The sequence below is a fragment of the Bipolaris oryzae genome, assembly GCF_000523455.1.
Source record: "Bipolaris oryzae ATCC 44560 unplaced genomic scaffold scaffold_24, whole genome shotgun sequence".
Taxonomy (NCBI): domain Eukaryota; kingdom Fungi; phylum Ascomycota; class Dothideomycetes; order Pleosporales; family Pleosporaceae; genus Bipolaris; species Bipolaris oryzae.
The window spans coordinates 95,216-114,782 of NW_006911300.1; the positions used below are offsets into that span (position 1 = coordinate 95,216).

The 19,567-nt window shown below is 52.1% G+C and overlaps 8 protein-coding genes across 8 annotated transcripts; 5 read left to right on the forward strand and 3 right to left on the reverse strand.

Moving 5' to 3' along the window:
- Positions 1-1,961: 1,961 nt before the first annotated feature.
- COCMIDRAFT_87602 (uncharacterized protein) lies at positions 1,962-2,861 on the forward strand (the record flags this gene model as incomplete). Its single annotated transcript, XM_007686984.1, has 3 exons — positions 1,962-2,090; positions 2,148-2,192; positions 2,283-2,861. 3 exons carry the CDS (start codon positions 1,962-1,964, stop codon positions 2,859-2,861), a joined length of 753 nt encoding a protein of 250 aa, XP_007685174.1.
- A 1,731-nt stretch (positions 2,862-4,592) lies between these two features.
- Positions 4,593-6,350, forward strand: COCMIDRAFT_87677 (uncharacterized protein; the record flags this gene model as incomplete). Its single annotated transcript, XM_007686985.1, has 2 exons — positions 4,593-6,166; positions 6,263-6,350. 2 exons carry the CDS (start codon positions 4,593-4,595, stop codon positions 6,348-6,350), a joined length of 1,662 nt encoding a protein of 553 aa, XP_007685175.1.
- Positions 6,351-6,520: 170 nt separating this feature from the next.
- On the reverse strand, positions 6,521-8,668 carry COCMIDRAFT_87591 (uncharacterized protein; the record flags this gene model as incomplete). The annotated part of the gene is made up of 1 exon (XM_007686986.1): positions 6,521-8,668. The coding sequence occupies one exon, from the start codon at positions 8,666-8,668 to the stop codon at positions 6,521-6,523; it is 2,148 nt and encodes a 715-aa protein (XP_007685176.1).
- Positions 8,669-9,809: 1,141 nt separating this feature from the next.
- COCMIDRAFT_34201 (uncharacterized protein) lies at positions 9,810-10,783 on the forward strand (the record flags this gene model as incomplete). Its single annotated transcript, XM_007686954.1, has 4 exons — positions 9,810-9,951; positions 10,014-10,499; positions 10,566-10,615; positions 10,676-10,783. The coding sequence occupies 4 exons, from the start codon at positions 9,810-9,812 to the stop codon at positions 10,781-10,783; spliced, it is 786 nt and encodes a 261-aa protein (XP_007685144.1).
- Positions 10,784-11,832: 1,049 nt separating this feature from the next.
- Positions 11,833-13,346, reverse strand: COCMIDRAFT_23874 (uncharacterized protein; the record flags this gene model as incomplete). Its single annotated transcript, XM_007686929.1, has 4 exons — positions 11,833-12,136; positions 12,204-13,005; positions 13,061-13,196; positions 13,245-13,346. 4 exons carry the CDS (start codon positions 13,344-13,346, stop codon positions 11,833-11,835), a joined length of 1,344 nt encoding a protein of 447 aa, XP_007685119.1.
- Positions 13,347-14,478: 1,132 nt separating this feature from the next.
- Positions 14,479-16,299, forward strand: COCMIDRAFT_34203 (uncharacterized protein; the record flags this gene model as incomplete). Its single annotated transcript, XM_007686955.1, has 3 exons — positions 14,479-14,735; positions 14,798-15,287; positions 15,343-16,299. The coding sequence occupies 3 exons, from the start codon at positions 14,479-14,481 to the stop codon at positions 16,297-16,299; spliced, it is 1,704 nt and encodes a 567-aa protein (XP_007685145.1).
- A 471-nt stretch (positions 16,300-16,770) lies between these two features.
- COCMIDRAFT_34204 (uncharacterized protein) lies at positions 16,771-17,222 on the reverse strand (the record flags this gene model as incomplete). The annotated part of the gene is made up of 2 exons (XM_007686956.1): positions 16,771-17,001; positions 17,181-17,222. The coding sequence occupies 2 exons, from the start codon at positions 17,220-17,222 to the stop codon at positions 16,771-16,773; spliced, it is 273 nt and encodes a 90-aa protein (XP_007685146.1).
- Positions 17,223-17,608: 386 nt separating this feature from the next.
- Positions 17,609-18,519, forward strand: COCMIDRAFT_2771 (uncharacterized protein; the record flags this gene model as incomplete). The annotated part of the gene is made up of 4 exons (XM_007686916.1): positions 17,609-17,734; positions 17,875-18,055; positions 18,108-18,296; positions 18,356-18,519. The coding sequence occupies 4 exons, from the start codon at positions 17,609-17,611 to the stop codon at positions 18,517-18,519; spliced, it is 660 nt and encodes a 219-aa protein (XP_007685106.1).
- Between the last annotated feature and the right edge of the window lie 1,048 nt (positions 18,520-19,567).

Below are 19,567 nucleotides of genomic sequence, written 5' to 3' on the forward strand. Positions count from 1 at the left end.
GGGGGGGGGGGGGTGACGTGGGTGGTTATGCGGTATGCAGACTTGGGCAGCAGGGCAGCAGGGCAGGCAGGGCAGTTGCGGTGACACAGAAACACGTGCCCGCCCGGCCTGGGTGAGGCAGGGCAGACGTCGCATCTCGCATGTCGTGTGGTGCGGTACGGATGAGCGCAAGTGCAGAGCGAGTGGGTGGGCGAGACTTGTCGACTAATAGCAAGCGGCCACGATGGAGGAGCCGAGGGAATTGGGCCCAAGGCTCGCGGTACGGGGGAGGCGTTCCTACTGGCCTGTCTGTGCCAGTCTGAGTGTGTGCCTTGTGTCGGTGAGGCCACAGGACAGGCTGCGAGGGCATCGTAGTTGGAGCAGCAGCAGCACCGCAGAACAGCAGCACCGCAGAAGCATGCCAACGTCACCAGCGGCTGGCACCGGCCTGGCATTCTGCACTGGCACAGGCACTGGCACCCTCGCAGCCAATGTCGATTGCATTTGCAAACCCACCGTAAAATCTGCCGCCGTCGGCTGTGCCCGAACCAAACCCCCCCCCCCGTCCCCACGCTGCTGGTGCTGGTGCTGGAGCGGTCGAGTCGTGTGTGGTGTCGGCCAATGGTGGCACAGGTGTGGGCATCGTCGAGGCGTCGCGGTCAAGTGCCGTGTGTCTGTGTGTAGTCTGCTGCCCTTTTCTACTTTGAGTAGCATGTATGTATACATGTATGTACTATCAATCGTACATGGACATACACACACACACACACACACAGATGCCCAGAAGAGCCGTCCAAAGGTACACCGGCCACAGCGGGTCTGTGGTACATTCTGGTGTGCTAGCTTGCTGACCGTCAGGCGCTGGCCCGTGGCAGTTGATGCCCAAGCGGCGCCATGGCAGGGCCTGTTGCCCGTCTCCACACCACTCACTGCACCCTCGCCCTCGCCTTCGCCCTCGCCCACTCTGTCTGGCCCTTGCGACCCAAATCGCGCCAGACTCCCCATGGCCGCCGTCTTTTGGCCCACGCGAATAATTACTTCGCCTGCCGTCGGTGCGCCCCTCTTCTTTTAGTCTTTTCCTTCTCTTTCTGCCTGCCTGCCCGCCCGCTTCGAGCTGCTTGACTGTTTGCTGCTACTGCTTGCACCTCCTGCTGCTTGCAACCACTACTGCTGCACCAGTCTGCCCTCTTCCCTCTTCCCCCCCTCCCTCCTCCCACATCTACACCAACCCCTCCCCTACCAAGAAATCCTTCCCTTCGCTGCTTGCTGCCCGAAGAGCCTGTCCCCCCCCCCTCTTCCCAGCCGACTGACGTGCATATCTGCGCCAGCTCCCAGCTGAGCCCATATACTTCGGCCAATCACCCCGCACTCGCTGCGCCCAACCCTCTCCTGCGGCTCTGCTCAAGCTCATCCTTCCTCGAGCCAAACGCTCTCTCTCCCTCCCTCTTTCCCTCAACAAACGTAGCCTGCGAAAGCGCGCAATATCGCCTCTCGCATAGTCTCTAGTATCCCTCTAGGCACTCCTGTCGTGATCCCCGGCAGCAAAACCTTACTCCCTCCTCTCCTGGCCAGGAACCTGGATCCCATCACTTTCGGTCTCCCAAAACGGTCCCCGGCAGCCACGCCGTCAAAAGGTCCACTCTGTCACAGGCTGCACGCCTCCCAGTGCCGGTATATTGGTCCAAACCCCCGCTCCTGCGTGCTGCATCCGTCTTCTTCCACCAACTCTTCTGGACATCCCTTGGTCTTGATAGCTCCCCCCTCTACCCCCGGACTCCTTACACCAGCCTGCATCGTCATCCCGACGTGACTAGTCTTCTGTCCAGCCACCCCTTCTGGAACTCCTTCTTGGTCCCCTTGAGAGAAACAAAGTTCCCGCCTGGTCTGTACTAGCTCCCTTAGCTTGGCCGCCCAACAGTTGGCATTGACAACAGCGTCATCTTTCTTTTCATCACCTACCCACACACATCTCGCTGTCAACCATGTCGCGCGCAAATCAGTGGTTTGTGCCTGGTGAAGGCATCGCCCGAGAAGTAATCACGGCCGACATCCAGCGCTACCTGGGCCCAGATGCGCTCGTCAGGCCTGGCACAGGTACCGGAGAATACCAGGTCCGCAACTTTTGCCATCACGTCCATACTACGGAGCACTACTGACAAACTACATAGGGCCAGCCTGGCTACTGGATAACGGCCTATCGAACCCTCACATCGGTATGTCTAACTGACTGACTGGCTGGCGCTCCTTCTCACTCATCACCTTCTTTCCTCACCTGAACACAACACTAACTTGGCTCGCTACAGCAAATGATACAAGACTTGAAAATGGATTCCCAACGCTGGCAGCAGGAAAGACAGCCTGGCGAGACGGGCCGCGGAGGTAGCCACAGTCCACAAGTGCGCACTACAAAGGTATCAGCCGGCCCTAACGCTTCATTAGTGGCTTATCAGGACTCTCGCACACATGCTGCTCGCCAGCATTGGGGTCCGACAAAACCTTACGATCACGGCTCTTCGCATGCCTCTGCCGATCCCTACGACCAGCCCCGCCAGTCGACGGCCTCGAGGACTCCCGCCTACGGCTCTGGCAGCTACTCCAGCAGTGACCCGCACTACACGACGACTCCCACATCCACCTATGGAAGCTCACATCCGGGTTACCAGCCCTCGCCTGCTGCCTCTGCGCCCAGGACATCGCCTGCGGACCCTTACTCGGCATACCCACAGCCTGGAGGACGTGACTACCCGGCGCAATCGCCCTACTCGTCGTATCCAGCCGCCACTCCTGACCCGTACGGACGCCAGGCGCCTTCCCAGTCCGCCCCGTACACTGCCTCAAGGTATTTTGGTTACTATGACGAGCCCTTTTTGGTCTATCGCTAAGCTCCCCCCCCCGTAGTGCCACGGCAGCCGCTCCAGGCTACTACATCGCCTCAGATGGTCGGCGTAAGTACAATTCATGATTGCGCACCACGCAACTAACATGTTTTGCGTAGAATACCCTCTTTCACAACAGCCGCAGGCGTCACGAAACCCACAGTCTGGCACCTCTAGGTACAGTACCAGATAGACATAGCTTCCAAAAATCTTTCGGCCTTGTTGTTGTTGCCGCGTCCAACTGTCGAGCCCGGAGATACCCTTTTTTCCCACGCTGCTGGATGGTGCTCTGGAGTCTGGCCACCCCCACCCACACACACACGCACACCTAATATTTTAATGGACCATCTTCTGTCTTCTGGAAGCCAGCCCCTTGGGGAGTTTAATCCATTTCCCACACCAAAACACAAATACTACCCGGATAGAGAGCCATTTTCCTAGGATCTGAAGTCATGAGCCATTCATCCACCACACCCGGTTGGAAACTACCCAAGGAAACTTGTCCATCAGGTTTTTCTTTCATTTCCTTTGTATGTTTGATATTTATGTGTACGTTATCTGGGAAATTGGGCGTCGTATCTCATTCCTCTTCGGATTTCTTTTTTGACTTGCGGGGGTGCGCAACCACTTTTATTGCCACGGAATCTTTCCACCCTTTCCAGCAGGACATTCATTGCAATGATGGCTATCGCTATCCTGGTAGTTTGCATCTATTCCCGGATCCTGCTTTTCTTGCAATGTATATACCTGCGACCTGGACGTTGCGATATCGATGTTAACGAATGAACGGTTCTTTACACATGCACGATGAGCATGCCAAAACCAGAATGCCAATGCCTTTTTTTTTCTGTTGATTCTCTGCACTGTGTTTTACTTGCTTTACTGACAGTCTGGGTTGTCTTAAGCTTTTCGCCACAAGCCTTTCGCCACATATTCATCACACGCTATGACTCGCATCCACGGTGTGACGAATCTCAGATTTTATTTCCGCCCCGTTTGATCGGCTACGGTTTGCCACTGTCTTTGCAGCCTCTGCTCACAGTCTTCACGAGGCTGCTGACATCCGGGGCTGCTTCCGCTTTTCTTTTTCTTCTCACATCAATGATTGCAGATAAACCACACGACTTGCAAGGGTAGCAGCCAAGATATGCATGGCTGATATCCATGCTAGTGCTGGCACGTGAACAGGGGCTCGCAAGTAAGGGCACGTGACCAGAGGGCTCTTGACTACACTACAACTCTACAGCACGTGCAAGTCAACGGCGTGGCGAACGTTCGGCTTGGTGGAACAAAGAATTGGCTTCTTTTACCACGTTAAACGGGTCGGCCCTCGATCGACCATTTTATAGCGGTGCAGATGCAAAACTGCTGTAGTCTGACAAGCAAAACTACCCATCCAAAGGGCAAATGGTCCGATGCCTGTGGTTGGTCATTTCGTGCCGTCACGTTTTGTCGGCACGAGTCATGGATTGACATTCCTCTTTTGACTACGAACCCGCAACTTTGAACTCACTAGCCAACAATTATCCGGGACCCATACGAGCACGATAGACCGCCATGCCGGTATCAACGTTATCTCGCCGTATCAGATACCGAAACCCCCTCTCCAAGTACCGCTTTGGATATGGCCTCGGATGCTGGTGCTTAGCCGCTTGGGTTTGCGCCGTACTCAAGTACGTGATGGCGCCTGCACCTTTGTGATGTGAGCATTTCTTGTTCGTTTTACACCGCCTCGTCATGGTCGCCTTTTCCCGGTTGTCTGTTGCTTCGGCACTTCTAGCACAGCGTGTCTTTGCTGGGCGCAGCTTGGTCGCACGCAATGAGACGCAAGATTTCACGACTAGTTTACTGCAAGAGTCAATGGACTGGATGGACATGTACTATGACAATGAAAGAGGTTATCTGTTCGACTTGGACGCGGCTGCCATGGTGCACGATACTAGGTCGAGCGCTTGGTATGCCGCGGGTCTGCTTGCACGCAACGAAAACGACGATGTAGAGCAGGCCGTCAGGATCGTGACCAACATTATCCAGGGCCAATTCAAGAACGAGAGCGAGCAGTGGTATGGCGATTATCAAAAGTATCCTGAGGAGCCCTATGTCGGTACGCCAGAATACCCAGCCTCAATCTACAACTCGTGGGACCCCAATTGGCGTGGTTTCATCGGCACCACGTTTGTCATTATGCTCGAGGAATTCCCGCATCTCCTCCCGCAGGACACGACGGCATATATTCTCGAGAGTCTGTACAACACGACCATTGGCGATAGTTATCGTGTCGGCGGTGTCGACGACGACAACTTGCACCCTGCATACAGCAATCCGTCCATCATGCGCGCCTTTGTCTCTGGATACGTTGGCCGACGTCTCAACGACGCAAACATGACGAGCGCGGGTGAAGCCTACGCCAAAGACATCATCGACCTGTTTACCCGCGACAACACACTCTCTGAATTCAACTCTGGCACCTACGCCGGCGTCTCGCTGTACGCGCTTACCCTATGGGCCAAGTACCTCTCTCCCGCCGACAGCATCATGGGCGAGTACGGCCCCCGCATGATCCGCGATACATGGGCTATCCTCGGCCAACTCTACAATGCGAACCTGAAAAACGTGGCCGGGCCCTGGGACCGCGCCTACGGCTTCGACATGAATCGCTATCTGAGCATCCTCGCCCTACACATGTGGACCTTGGTCGGCAAAGAAAAAGCTCCCATCCACAAGAAACCGTGGGCAATGGGCCACAAAAACGACTTCGCCATTGGTCCACTGATTGCTATCCTCGCACCTTTCCACAATACTCTCGTCCCCAATACTACCTTTTCTTCCCTAACCACCTTCCCGGCTACCCACTCTGTCTCTACTTCTGCCTTCTCACCCCCTTACGACACGTACCCCCGCAACATCTCCGCCTGGCTCTCCCCCTCGCTCACCATTGGCGCAACTTCCTTCTCCGAAAACGTAGTCGGCGGACCAAGCATCAATCAAAACTCCTTCAACCCCGCCGTCGTCCAGTGGGCGCGGCCCGGGCAGGACAAAGACGGCGTGGGCTGGATTACGCTGTATGCGCAGACAAAAGCCCTGCAGGCTCGTGTTGGCCCTGGCAGCTTGGAACTCACGTACCCGGATGGCGCGGGAAGTGAGACTGGGTTTTCGTTTCTCGTTGCGCCCAATGGGTGGGCTGGCAAGAGGGATGTCAAGTCCTGGGAGGATGTGCAAGGGTTGAAGGTTAAGAATGTGACTGGCACCGTGGATTTGGAGTACAACGTCACGTTTAATGGCATGTTTGGCGGAAAGGGGTCGCCGATTAAGTGAGTTTTTTTTTCCCCATCTTCTTCTTCTTCTTCTTTTTTCCTTGAATTGAACTACTTGGAAAAAAAAAGGGGGACTACTAACGGTTCATGTAGTGACTTTGAGTTTTGGAACTTTACCTATACCATGCCCGAGGGCAGCAAGGAGGTGCCCAAGATTAGACTTGAGTTTGAAGTCATCTAGGAGACTGGGTATGAAGGAAAGCATGGTAATGGCGGTGTTACGAGAATAATATCACAAGGCTGTACACAGCATGATGATGATGATGATGATGATGATGATGATGGGATATGGAATATATTAATATTGAAAATCATAATCGTCGAATAATAAGTTAACACATTTAACGTTCATCATGTACTCTTGCCAAAAGCCAACCTGGCCTGTCCTTTTTCTACGCTACCACCAGGCGGCCTCCCACGTCCTCGTGACGGTTTCGATGCACTCGCGCCTCTTTTTCCACTCGCAGCACCAGAAGGCGGTACCGCCGGCGTCCGGTCTTCTTGCCGCATTTCACGCGATAAGTCGAGTGCGAAGTGGTAATCTTCATGTTCGGGCTTCTCGCTAGCCGGTAGGTGTATGTTACACCTGGGACAGAAAAACCTATCTATGGTCTTCTGCTGGGCAGGTGCTTCGGGACGCTGAGCTGGTGTTTGTGGGTCGTCACGAGGATGTGGAGGTGGAGAAGTTGAGACGGACTGCGGTTGAGCTGATGGAGGAGTGTTTGGAGGATACGCCTCCCCATGTGAACTATGCCGGTTCAGAGGAGGTGTAGATGGTCTTTCGAATTCATCGCCGTCTCCGGCAAATAATGCATCCTCATCTTCTTGTGGACCCATGTCCTCTTCTAATTCTTCCTTTGTGGACTCGGTGTGTGCTTTCAACAGCACCGCCCTCGCCGCATCAAAATCTTTCTTCTTGTCGTCTCGTGGCCCAAAGAAATTGGCAATGTTGCCCTTTGTTCGTCGTCGCTTGGCTGGCGGCTCGCTGCTACTGCTTGTAACTCTGCCAGTTGACATCATGGCTTTTGCTTCCTCGCCTCGTACCAAGAAGCCGCCAATACCTTTGTTATTTGCGATGCCGTCTTCGAAACCACCAACGCTTAACGAAAGGTTTGAACAAGGCCAGGCGCGCCCATCAACAACCGTTTGTGCTAGCAGATTCTTTGCGAGGTCAAACAGAATTGCTTCGGACAGAGGCTTCCCCTGAGGAATTGGTGCTTGGCGACTTCGAGTTTGTGTGCCTTGTCGATGGTGGAGATTGATACTCTTGGGTCGTCGCTTATTCTCTAGCACGCCTTCTTCCATACATCTTGAGAAAATGTCTGCGACAAAGATGCGCAGCCATCGCACACCTTGCTCAAAAGAATTGATCGATGGCCGGAAGGACTTTGCCGAAAGCATACTTTTGATCTGTGTACGCGGATTAACCTCGCTGTTGTCTTCGCCTCGAATGATAGAGTACAACCAGCTGCCCGTATCGTCACCCAGCTTTTTCAGTTGATCCAATGGCTGCTCCATGAGGTCTTTAACCTTGTCCGTGCCAAAAGTGGAAACGGCCTCATCTCCTAACTTTCCTCCAAGCATTCGAATCTTGGTAAACTTCATGTCTGATAGGAAATGTTTGACTGCGCGGTTCCGGATGACGGTTTGTTGGTTCGGCTTCTTGTACCCTGAGCCCAACTTCGCAAGCATCTTGTTTCTGGCCACACCGCCAGAACATGTGTATCCAAGTGTGTCTTTGATGTGTTTCCTTACGTCCCGAACAATTTCGGATGCAATCACCATGCATACATCATCCCAATCCGGGTCTCTATCCTCCCCGTCTTCCTCACCCGTCCCCACAAGCGCGTCAGCGGCCCAATCTAGCACTGTTGTTGGCACTTTTGGTAGCGGCTCTGTTGGATCGTCGTACGGTGCCGGCCCTCTCAACTCGGGGTATCTCTCCAAAAGGATAGTATGTACCTGCGCGCTCAGGTCCATGAATACTTCGTCAATGCTCGCCTTCTCCACACGCTGCTCCTTCTCGGGCAAAATCTCTTTGATACATTTGAGAATCTTGCGGCTCTCCTTGCGATATGGGTCCAGGCTAACTTTGTGCGTCGCCATGTCTCGGAAGCTGTTTTCATGGTACGCCCAGTTCTCGTCGCCTTCTTTCCATGTCGCAACATGTTGTAGGATGAGGTCGGGGCATTGCTTCAGCGCCTCGGTGGATGTGACATGTCGATTTAGCCCGAATTCGCGCGCGGGGTAGTTGATTGCTATGAGGCCCTGCCATTGTTGCACAGCGAGGGGCTTTGAGGGATCGATGCCCAGACGAACGGTTTCGCACTGGGCATAAAAGGCATCGAGATCGACGTGTGCAATTACGCGAAGAGGGGTTTGTGGGCTGCAGGACTTGAGCTGGTGGAGTTGTTTATAGGTAAAGTTCGATTTGGGGATGCGACGTGGCGAGGTGATGGAGAATTGGGACGAATAGAAATCCGGCAACGGCGACGACATTGCGGTTACGCAGTCATTTCAGGACATTTCAGGGCTGCGTTAGAAGCATGCGCCGTCTTCCAAAAGCGTCCGCTGTTGCTGCATCGTCAAGAGGGCCGTGTGTTGCTGCGCGACCTTGCAAGACGCGTGTTCCCGTGGTCCCGTGCATGCGCGTCATTCATTCACAAGACTGCGCTAACCAAATCCAGCTGTAGAGATCACCAAGGCCATATTTACACATTTTGCTCCAAAGTCGTTTCAGAGATATTATCACTCAAGAAGTATGCGAGATTGTTGGTATTAATATCGGTGGTATTCGATGGCCAAGTCCATGCCCCATCGGTGTCTCATATTGCGAGATTTACATTCCCTACCCTTGGTGCAGAGTTATAGCGGAGTACAGCACCCAAGAGCCTTCAAACTCACTTGTCTAAAGATCAAGACATATGCAAATGCGTTATTAATCTCTGTATGAAACCTTTACAGACTCTTCTTCTCGCCAGGGGAAATTTCCAAGGTTGTGTAGCTGCAATGCAGTACAATGAGGACTCATCACAAGACAATAGGCACGCAGGATGATATTTTGCATCATCAATCCAACACATTTGAAGCGAGACAATCGAAAGAAACCGAGAAGTTTTGTCCATATGACGAAAAAGGGGACTGGCCTGACGATGCGGGGCTGTGGACAAGGGCAGTTCACGAGAAGAAACCATCATTGGCACGACTTCTATCCAAATCTGCCAGGGCTGCCACGTTCCTGTCGATCCAACCGCGGCTTGGTTGATTCCGCATCTGCAAATGCCCTGATTGGCTGTGAGGCTGCGACCCCAGACAGTGGCAGCTGCAGCTCGCAGACGTCGCAACACCTGTGTCATCTTACAACCCCATCCACCCCATCTATGCACTGCAATCATTTCTGGCACACCCATGATAGAAACCAAGCCTTGGTTCCCTCGCTTTCAGCATTGTGCACAGCATACCAAGCCCCAAGTCATTGACGTCATGTTTACCACTCGATCCAATAGGAGCATCCAGCTCGCATTCTACATGATGTTTACAAGACGAAATGGCTTGGCTGGGATGACATGAAATTCTTTTGTTTTATATTTCTCTAGAGCTATTCTCTCTAATTGCTAGTTGTAACAGAAAGTCCTTCGCCATGTTCGCAAAGTTCAATGATAATGCTGGGGAGTCTGGGGTTCCGGAGGATGGCGTGCCCGTGTACGCCATACGCGAGGTACCCATTACAGCGCAGAGGAAACCATGGTTTGACGTTAATGACCCTAAACTCCCGCAACCAGGTAAGCTTTTCTGACGCAACTCAACTTCACGTGTCACTTTGCTCATCGCCAAATAAATACAGCGGTAGCGCGCGCGAACCTGGCACCTTCAGTAGATACGCCCCAAGGAAGCACACAAGACAACTGGGCTGAAAAACACTCTCACCAAACCGTCCTGCAACAGCACTGCGACTTCTTTGACCGTGACGGCGATGGCATTCTTTGGCCACAAGACACATACATGGGCTTCTATCGCCTGGGCCTCGGAGTCTTCTTCTCCGCTTTCGCAGTTCTAGTCATTCACATCAACTTCTCGTACCCGACGTCCCCGGGATGGCTGCCAGACCCCTATTTCCGCCTGTTTCTAAAGAACGTGCATAGAGCAAGGCATGGAAGTGACACTGGGACTTTCGATCCAGAGGGACGATTCATTCCAGCCAAGTTTGAGGAAATCTTTACCAAGTATGCGGAGGGCAGGGATTACCTGACAGTCCACGGTTTGAAGAATACTCTGATGGGCCAAAGAGACATCAACGATCCGATTGGTTGGTGTGGCTTTATTTTCGAGTGTGAGTATTTGGCAGTACTAGGCTAGTGGAGAGACACCAAAACAAGCTAACCGGTGTCAACACTAGGGACCGCGACGTATCTGATGCTTTGGCCTGAAGACGGTCGGATGATGAAAGTTTGTAGTCCTCCGAGGGGAATCCACACTAGGTATTCTGTGTTGACTAACTGCTTGAAGGAGGACATCCGCGCCGTATACGATGGCAGCATATTTCATCGAATCGCAGACAAGCGCGAAAGAAGACTACATCAGCAAGAGCAGCTGAAGAGGCAAAAAGGCCAATAACTGGCGGCTTCTTCATCACCTGCCCCTGCCAGAAATGTCACTGGGATCAAAGTTTCGCGGCCGCTAGTAAGCTAATAGGTAACCTGCGTAGCTAATTCTCGGCCGAGCGCGGCCTTTTGTCCGTAGCCATTACCACTCTGGTTGTATATACTTTCGAGATGCTGCAGCTTGCCGAATAGTTATGTAGCCCAATAGATGCATGCAAGATAGCAATAGGAATTACTACCGTTGAACTTGTCGTGGTCAATGTGGGCGATCGTGATTGTGGCACGGGAGGGGGGGGGGCTGAGAAGCTCGGTCCGCGGAGGGCTGGGTGGTACGCCGAATTCCGGCTATGAGGTATCGACCCCACATTGTGGCAGCGGCAGCTTGACAAGCCACATCACTACTCCATCGCAGACTTGCGATTCATACATAGGCTCTACTCCACCGGAGCCACTTCCCGCTGCCCTGCCGCGTCTCCTATTACTGCAAAAAAACAAAACCCCCCCTCCTGAATCGTGCGGCAAGTAGGTACACAGCCATGTTAACAACTGCCGTCCAAAGGACAAGACGCGAATTAATTGGCATTCCACATTGGCATTCTGGGCCGGGGACGCCAATTTTTTCTCTCCTCCGAAGCTTCTATACGAGGTTACGTGCAGAGAGATCGGCGACACGTGGATCTGTCATACTAGCGCTGATCTCCCACGAGGATCTCGGTGGTACTCTTCTAAATGATCTGCACTACCCTTTGGACGGCCGAACCACAGAACCGTGATGAGCGTGCATGTGCGTTTCAGTGTACGTCGATCACCACAGCCAGCACTCAGACGATGATTTGCATTTAGCAAGAAGAGCGGTTTGGAATGCGGGGATTGATCGCGACAAGGTTTGAGCAACTTGGAGTTGCCATCATCGATGCACGGCGATACAGAGCACATCCGATCATGCGAGTTGGTGCGAGTTGGTGCGAGTTGGCGCGAAATTATTCGAAATGGTAGGGAATCCCATCTTTAATTCAAACTATTATTGTAACATAAAATGGATACGCACGGCGTATCTCGGCGTTATATCCTTCGTGGCGCTTCGTGGCTTACCAGGCTCGCTTCATCTGTATCCTCTCGGCTACTGCTATGCTTGACATTATACGATGTCTGAACCCTGATGCCATCCTCAACTTTGTCGTCAAAGGATGCAGTCCGCGGGCTCGATACAGCCGTGTTGACGTTGTACGATTTGCTTTTCTGTTGGCCGATGCTCCGAAGCTCATTGCCGCTTCCGTAATTGTAGTATTGACGGCTGCGCGCCGAGGAGCCACCGAGGATCGGGAAGAGTTTGACCAGGAGCAAGCGAAGTGTCGGAAGGCATGCGCTGCAACCATATGTTAGCCAAATAAAAATGCCATGAAAAATACTTAGTTCAATCGAAGTTGACTTACCACATAATTCCAACACATATCTCGACTGTGCTCCATACTGAGACGTCGTAGAACTCCCAGCTGACATTTGATGACGCGGCGAAGTGCACCAAAGCCTGCAGGCGCAGAATGCTAACGACTGTGACGAAGGTGCCGACGCAAAACATTAGTGCTACGCCGACCTTCTTCTTCCAATGCAGCTTCAGGCCCCAAAGCTGCCAGAGAGGCACGCCTAGAATCCAGAAGTCCAAGGCAATCGAAATGGCAGCGTTTGATGCGGTAATTGTGTTGATCTTGAGACATTTGCCGTGGTGCATGCCGTCCCATTTTGTCCAGAAGTAGTAGATGGGTTGGCATTGGAAGATTGCCACAATGATAAAAGCGAGGCCCCAGAGTACGACGAAAATGACGGTGCCCCATAGCAGGCGCTGGACGTCTTTGCTCGGAAACACGCGGATGTAGAAGAACAGCAGGGTGAGCTTCAGTAGCGTGAGCTGAGTGAAGTATAGCCACGCCATGATGTAAAAGTACCGCAGCATGTTGGTGATTTGTGTGGGCGTCAAGGTCCAGAGATCCTGGCCGAGTCCGTTCTTGACAGTACCGTATATCGTGATGAAGGCGCTGGGTATGGAGGCTATCAGTGTCGCAAGGACGCACCAGTCGTCCCAGCCAATATCCAGTCTCGACACGGTGGCCTTGAAGGCGAATCGAATGATAACGAAGGCGGATGCTATGCACAACATGGTGTTTGACAAGACGACATATTTGTCGCCGCGATCGCGTACTGGCGCCCCGCAGTTCGTAAGGCTGATGTTTCGTGTAACTTTATACGAATTAGCCTTTTTTGCTTTTTCTCAACGGTTGTGGATCCGACATACCCAAGGCTTCAGGAATGGTGCAGGTAGTGCTCACACACAGAGTTACGTTTTGCTGGAAAACCTTGTTTGTGCAAATACATTTCTGGTCAAAGGGAGAGCACGTCTTGGTCTCGAATGCGCTCCCGAGGCAGAGTAGCTGTAGTAGTCAGCAAAAGTCGAGATGCGAGAAGCGAGAGTGGCTTACAGCGCAATCTGGAAGATCTGATGTGGCAGTCCGCTGTGCCGTGGTTACCAATGATATGGCAGCAAGGCATAGCAGAAAGTAATTTCGGAGAAAAGCCTTCATATTGATGCTGCTACTAAGCCTGACTGGTCAGGGGACAAGTACATGGAGGTTGAACTCTGTTATGTAGCTGGTATGCGAGAAACCGCAAAGAGGTCACGCGTGAATCAACGGCGGCAAAGGTAATGGTATTTAACCCACGACTCGAAACGGAAGGTGTTCTTGGGGTATGATGTGCACAGGGGTTCCATTCTACCAACAGTTCATGAGTGAAACTCACGACTCGTGGTGTGGCCCGTCATCGGTATAAACTGCCGGGTACAGGAGCATAGCCGACCATGGCACATTCGATAGCGCAAACTTTGTGAGAAGCCGCTGTCGCATAGTCTCTTGGACTCTGCATGTACTAAGAGTAGGACGGGATCCATGTTCATAAAGGGGTCTTTCATGTGCCAGCCGTCTTAGCGACACGTGGGGATCGATCCGGCGTGTCAGGCGAACGCCACACACGCTAACCGAAAGCCAATTGTAAAGTCCCAACCGATTTGCCTCCGCTTGCTAGGGGTTCAATAACGAAGAACGTGGGGATTTTAAGGGATAGGATCGCAGGGGGGGAGGGGGAGGGGTATGGTAGGTGTAAGTAGTTATGGCGCAACAACACATGGTAAATGGAAATGTGGACCATTGGCACCCTCATTGTTCTTCTTATCTATCATATATCCACTCAGATACATGAGGTGTCTCCATTGTTTGACCACTCCCAAATCCTACGTAGCAGGACGGCCCTCGGTAAAGGATCCATACCCCAGCGTAAACCCACCCGGTTAAATCCCTCCATTGATCTGTCGACCCGCCATGCCCTGCAGAAGGTCGACGACCCGTACCTGCGGCTATCAATTGCCGCCTTGAGGTTTTCGCCGGCATCCAGCCCAGTGCAAGGCTGGTGCCTTGCCACGGCATCGACGTGTGGATGCACTCTGCCGGGTCGACACTACCGGCGCTGCATTCCTACACGAGGCGACCCACGGTCGCTAAACTGCCTTCTTCGAGCTGGTCTCCGAAGTAAGTATGATGGCCTCGAGGCAGTGCGAAATGAACATTCAGGCAGGCAACGAGTATATAGGAAGGGCTTGCAACTTACTCCCTTGAATCCACCACTACTACTATCTAATACTTTTTTTTTCTTCACGGCAGGATGAGGTTCACCGAGAATGCACTGCTCCTTGGAGCGTTACAGTTTACTGCTAGTCTTGCAGATGCTGCTCCTGCAGGCTGCTACCGTCTGCCAGGTGATGCCGATTGGCCAGCTACTGAAGCATGGTCGATCCTCAACTCAACTGTCAATGGAAAGCTTGTAGCTACTGTCCCCATCGGTTCGCCATGTCACGACCCAACATACGATGCCGACGCTTGTAGCGCGTTGAAGTCAGAATGGCTAAACCCTCTTACCCAGTAAGTACAACAATTATGAACGTTCATATTCTTCAAGATGTGATTTTGATGCGTCTTGGCAGTACTCCGTCCTCGCATTCGGTTATGCAATCCTACTTCGCCAATCAGAGCTGCGATCCATTCTCCGATAGGAGCATCCCTTGCACCCTGGGCAACTATGTTTCATATTCTGTCAAAGCCACTGAGGCAAAGGATGTCGTCTCTGCTCTTAAGTTTGCCAAGGATCAGAACATTCGTGTTGTTGTTCGCAACACTGGTCATGACTTTCTTGGTCGCTCCACTGGAGCCGGCGCTCTTGCTATCTGGACGCAAAGTCTTAAGAGCATCACCTTTGGTGACTGGTCGGACAAGTACTACACTGGCCCGTCCGTCACTGTGGGTGCAGGTGTCATGGGTAATGAGTTGCTAGAGGCGGCACACAAGCAAAACATGAGTGTTGTCTCTGGCGAATGCGCCACTGTTGGTCTGGCTGGTGGATTCACCCAAGGTGGTGGTCACAGTGTTCTCAGCACTGCCTTTGGTCTTGGTGCTGATCAGACCTTGTCTTTCAACGTGAGAAACTCCATCTTCCAAGCAAAAAGAACCATGGCTAATAATTTGTTTCTAGGTCGTTACTGCTGAAGGCAAGACTCTCACTGCTTCAGCAACCGAGAACTCTGATCTCTACTGGGCTCTCAGCGGAGGCGGCGGTGGCACATACGCCGTTGTACTTTCAATGACCGTCAAGGCATACCCGTCCAAGACGGTTGGCGGTGCTGCTATGCAACTCTTGGCATCATCTACCACCCCAGAGAAGTTTGCCGCAGCCACTTCCAAGCTTATCGAACTTCTTCCAGGAATGGTTGATGCTGGTGCTATGGTGGTCTTCTTGGTCTCCACCCAGTACATTGTCCTCAAGCCTGTCACTGTTTGGGATTCGACGGCCGCGTATGTCAAGGACACTGTGCTTGCGCCTTTTGCAAAGGCTCTTACAGACCTTGGCATTACCCCACCAATTGTCTACAGTGAGCTCTCTTACCGCGACCACTACGACCGTTACATGGGTCCTCTCCCACGCGGAGCCTATGAGGTCAACAGGTATCAGTTTGGCGGTCGTCTTATTCCTCGCGATGTTGTGGAGAACAACACTGCAGACCTTGTCAAGGTCTATCAAGAGCTCATTGCAGAGGGTGTCTTGCTTGCTGGTAGTACAGCCAATTACAAGAAGCCCGCTGGAAACCCACCCAACGGTGTATTCCCAGCATGGCGAAATGCTTTGATTCAACAACAACTCATCACAAACTGGAACTCCACCGCTCCGTGGGCCACCATGGAGGCAGACCAGCAGAAGATGACTACCCAGCTCATGCCCAAGCTCGAAGCCGTTACTCCAGGCAGTGGCGCATACCTGAACGAGGCTGATTTCCAGCAGCCCAACTGGCAAGATACATTCTTTGGTGCCAACTATCCCAAGCTGAAGGCTATCAAGGCCAAGTACGACCCCAGGGGTGTTTTCTACATCCTGAAGGGTGTTGGTAGCGAGGCGTGGAAAGTCAGCAAAGATGGTCGCATGTGCCGTGCTTAAAAAGTAAAGTTTATTCTTGGAATCTTCTTCTGTATATAATGTTTTATCGCGGGCTTTAGTCAACTCACGACTGCCTAAGAATTTCTAGAATTTCTTTTCTTGATCTATGTCACATGGTAGTTTGTAAGAATCATTTGAGCAACCAACGTCATCTCTTCATGTCATAAGCCATGGTTTGTGGCTTGATGCGACACAACCAGTGATATTGCTATTTGTTGGGTGGAACACAATGTTGGGCGCTGACCGACTGCTTGCACTTTCAGGGGACCTTGGATGCGTAGGTTTGGCGTGCGTCCGTGCATATGAAGCTACGTAAAAAGATCAACTCGAAGCTATGCGCCAGTCGACCCTGACCCTACAAGTAAGATCTTGGTGTTGGCTTTACATGGACATATGTGCCCTAGCAATACGATGCCTCACCACCATACATCTCTGTGGATCCAGCCAAGATGCACATATGGCTTCGCGCATCTAGTCACTGCGGAGAAACCTCACTCGGTACAAGATTCCGCGAATGCCAACACAGGCTGGTAAAGGAAGCCCTTTTTGGTATCTCGAATCGAGTTCTCGGAGATAGTTAGCTGAAAAGTGCAGAGTTTTCCTGAAAATCGGTGGGCGACACGCTATCTTGCTTCGTTTCTGGTTAAAGTCTAGTGTCCTCCACGGCGTCCCATTCCTTTTCCTGGTGAGAGCACGGGACTTCTTCACGTTTTGGATACTGTGGCACGATACGTGATCGAGCTCAAAAGATCAGAGGGGCGACCCGCAATCGAGTAGAAGTAAGCTGAATTTTGATCGGTATAAAGGATTGATTGGAGAAGGGTGCCTATCTACCTACGAAAGAAAATCGTAATATATACCGTGAACTAGTCACGTGATACTACACCACATTTTCCTCCCCAGCTTTTATCGCTTGGTCCCATCAAGCGCCGCAAAACTATCGCCAAACTTCTAAGCAGGTATCTCTTTTTGCTTCTTGTCTCGATTAGGAATCGAACAAACGCAGCCCTCTGCGATTTAGTATCATAACGTCGACCCGTGCTCGCAGTCACCGCAGGTGGCTTTCGTTTGCTATTGTCACGTGCGATCCCCTTTCACTGCTCTTGGCACTTAACCGACGTCACTTCGACTGCCTGGCCAATCAAGCAAACCCACTCAGCGATTGCTGCCTGTCTTGGCACCCGCTTTTTGACCACCTGCCCGCTTCCCTCTCACTATATAGTCCCCTGCCTCCGGCTCTCAAAAGCATATCGTCAACTCGCTTTCTACTCATAACTTCAACTTCTTCTACGACTTCTTTTCGACTATTATGACATTAGTCGCTGGCGCTACGGGTGGTGCTGGAGATGGAGGCAAGAAGCCCAACCAGTTCTTCGCCGCCGGTGGTGATAAGCAGTCCAGCCTCTGGCTTTACGAGACTCGCTCGGCTAAGTTAGTTATTCTTAAGTAGCGTAAGTGCCGTCCCGAACCTCTTTCGTTATGCTAAGTCGATAACTAATTGCCGTTATAGTTAAGAAGCAGCAGACCCGTCGGGTTGACTTGGCGTTCGTTCGTGAGCTGGCCCATCTCATCTAGCAGATTCAAGTTCAAGGTTTGTCTCTCGGACCTCATCAGCGCGTCCTGGCTGTCCATCGCGACGACGATGAGGCGTACCTGGCTCCGACCAGCCTTCGTTTCCGCAATGAGGCCCCGACTGTCCTTCAGTTCTTTGGCATGAACACTCAGCGTGGCTACTACGACTCTAACGTTGAAGCTGGTTCGTATTTCTTTCACTTCCGCCCCCTCTCACTCCGCTAACCGATTAGTAGTCATTCAGCAAGCCGCCGCCTCTAACCGCATCTTCATCGGCGATAACCGCTGCTCCCGCTGCCAGAGCACCCGAGCAAACATCCAGTTTGCTAACTGCGCCCAGTCCTACTATCAAGGTCAGCTGCTGAACTTCGGTGCCTGCAACAAGTGCGTGCTGAACGGCAACACTACTCGCTGCTCATTCTACTGTAAGCTCAATCTCTTTTCGCATTGTCTAGTCAGCGCTAATATCTCGTCTTCTTTATAGCTGAGCCCGCGCTCCCTTCGGGTCAAGCTAGTCCTCAGCTTGGAGAGATTATATCCACCAACACCATCGCGCGTCCAAACCATCCCGCGTTTCCTTCGGCGCGTGCGCGTGAGCGTGCTTCGAGCAACGCCTCCCGCTCCTCAGCTGGCCCTGGTGGTGCTTAGTCGACTGCTTCTCGTGGCTCATAGTCGGACTTTGCTCTAGTTGTCTTTCGGTGGTTGTCTAGCCTTTTGTCGATAGGCTTTCTTTGGTATCGTGAGTCTAATTGGGCTTAATAAGTGTCTTCTGAAGTGTAGCTAGCTTTAAGTAGCTATGGCGGAATAAATCTCTTTCTGATTATAATCTATGTTTCTTTTCGTAATAACAATTTGGTGCTTCCTCCCCCGCTTTCCTTTCGTACTTAAGATAACAATTTTGTAGTACCTCTTACTCTTTTCGATCTACTTTTATGCCTTACCGCGCTCGCGCGTCTCCCCCTCCCCTCTTCTTTTCGGACTTTACTTAAGCGCGCCGACAGTCTCCTGTCAGGTGCTCCTAAGTGTTTCTTGGTTCATAGGTCTTACTATGGTAAGGCTTTTAGTCGTGGGATATAGTTTTAGTCGACCTTGTAAAATGCTATCCGCAACTCTCTCGGGTAGCTTCTCGAAGGGCTTCAACCTATCAGCTCTTGTCGTGCTTACGAACGCTACTCCGTTTAAGTCTTCTAATTGGTAGAAACCTTTCTTCGGCTTAGCTTGACGGACACGGTACGGGCCAAGCCATCTTTCGTTAAGCTTCCGGCTTGAACTCTTGTCGATCTGCTTTATCGCATCCCAAACGAGCACTAGATCCCCCTCCTAAAAAGCCTTCGTTGGCCGCTTCTTCTTATTTCTACTTTCCACCGCCTCACTACGAAGCCTCCTCGTCCGATAGACTGCCTTCTCAAGATTTTCTTGCTAAAACTGCAGCTGGGCAGCCCGAACCGCGATCAAATCTGCTTGCGATCGAACTTCTGTCTATGGCAGGCTTTGCCAGGTAGGCGCAACCATTTCGATAGGTAATACCGGGTTTTGTCCGAGCACTAACTGAGCAGGCGAATAACCAAGCGGTCTTCGTAACGACACTCTTTCGGCCCACGTCACTACTACGAGATTACTTACCCACGACCCTGGTAGCTTCGCCAACCCATGAATAAACCCTTGGTGCCCTCGCTCAATAAGTCCTTAAGCTCGA